Source organism: Penaeus monodon, chromosome 25 (assembly GCF_015228065.2).
Source record: "Penaeus monodon isolate SGIC_2016 chromosome 25, NSTDA_Pmon_1, whole genome shotgun sequence".
Lineage (NCBI taxonomy): Eukaryota > Metazoa > Arthropoda > Malacostraca > Decapoda > Penaeidae > Penaeus > Penaeus monodon.
Window position 1 is genome coordinate 36,026,881 of NC_051410.1, and position 226 is coordinate 36,027,106.

Below are 226 nucleotides of genomic sequence, written 5' to 3' on the forward strand. Positions count from 1 at the left end.
GCAAATCCTCTTATAAATACAAACCTCGTCACCATCACCATCAGATCTACGGAGGCCCGGATGCATCTTCGCCCGAACTGCAGACGCTGTGTCACCGGCAGACGAACCCCATTGTCGCCACCACGCAAGGCAACCAGGCTTTCCTCTCCCTTCATAGCGATCAGTCCGTCAGGGGAAAAGGGTTCAATGCCACTTATAGGACTTTGCATGACGGTTGGTGCTCTGG

General features: G+C 54.0%; 1 protein-coding gene across 1 annotated transcript in view; it reads left to right on the forward strand.

Annotated features, from left to right (window-relative positions):
* LOC119589380 (cubilin-like) overlaps positions 1–226 on the forward strand; it is a 70,980-nt gene that overhangs the window by 29,762 nt on the left and 40,992 nt on the right. The window contains exon 28 of the mRNA XM_037937998.1: positions 45–213. Within this exon, the coding sequence (XP_037793926.1) occupies positions 45–213 (169 nt within the window). The remainder of the gene's footprint in view (positions 1–44; positions 214–226) is intronic.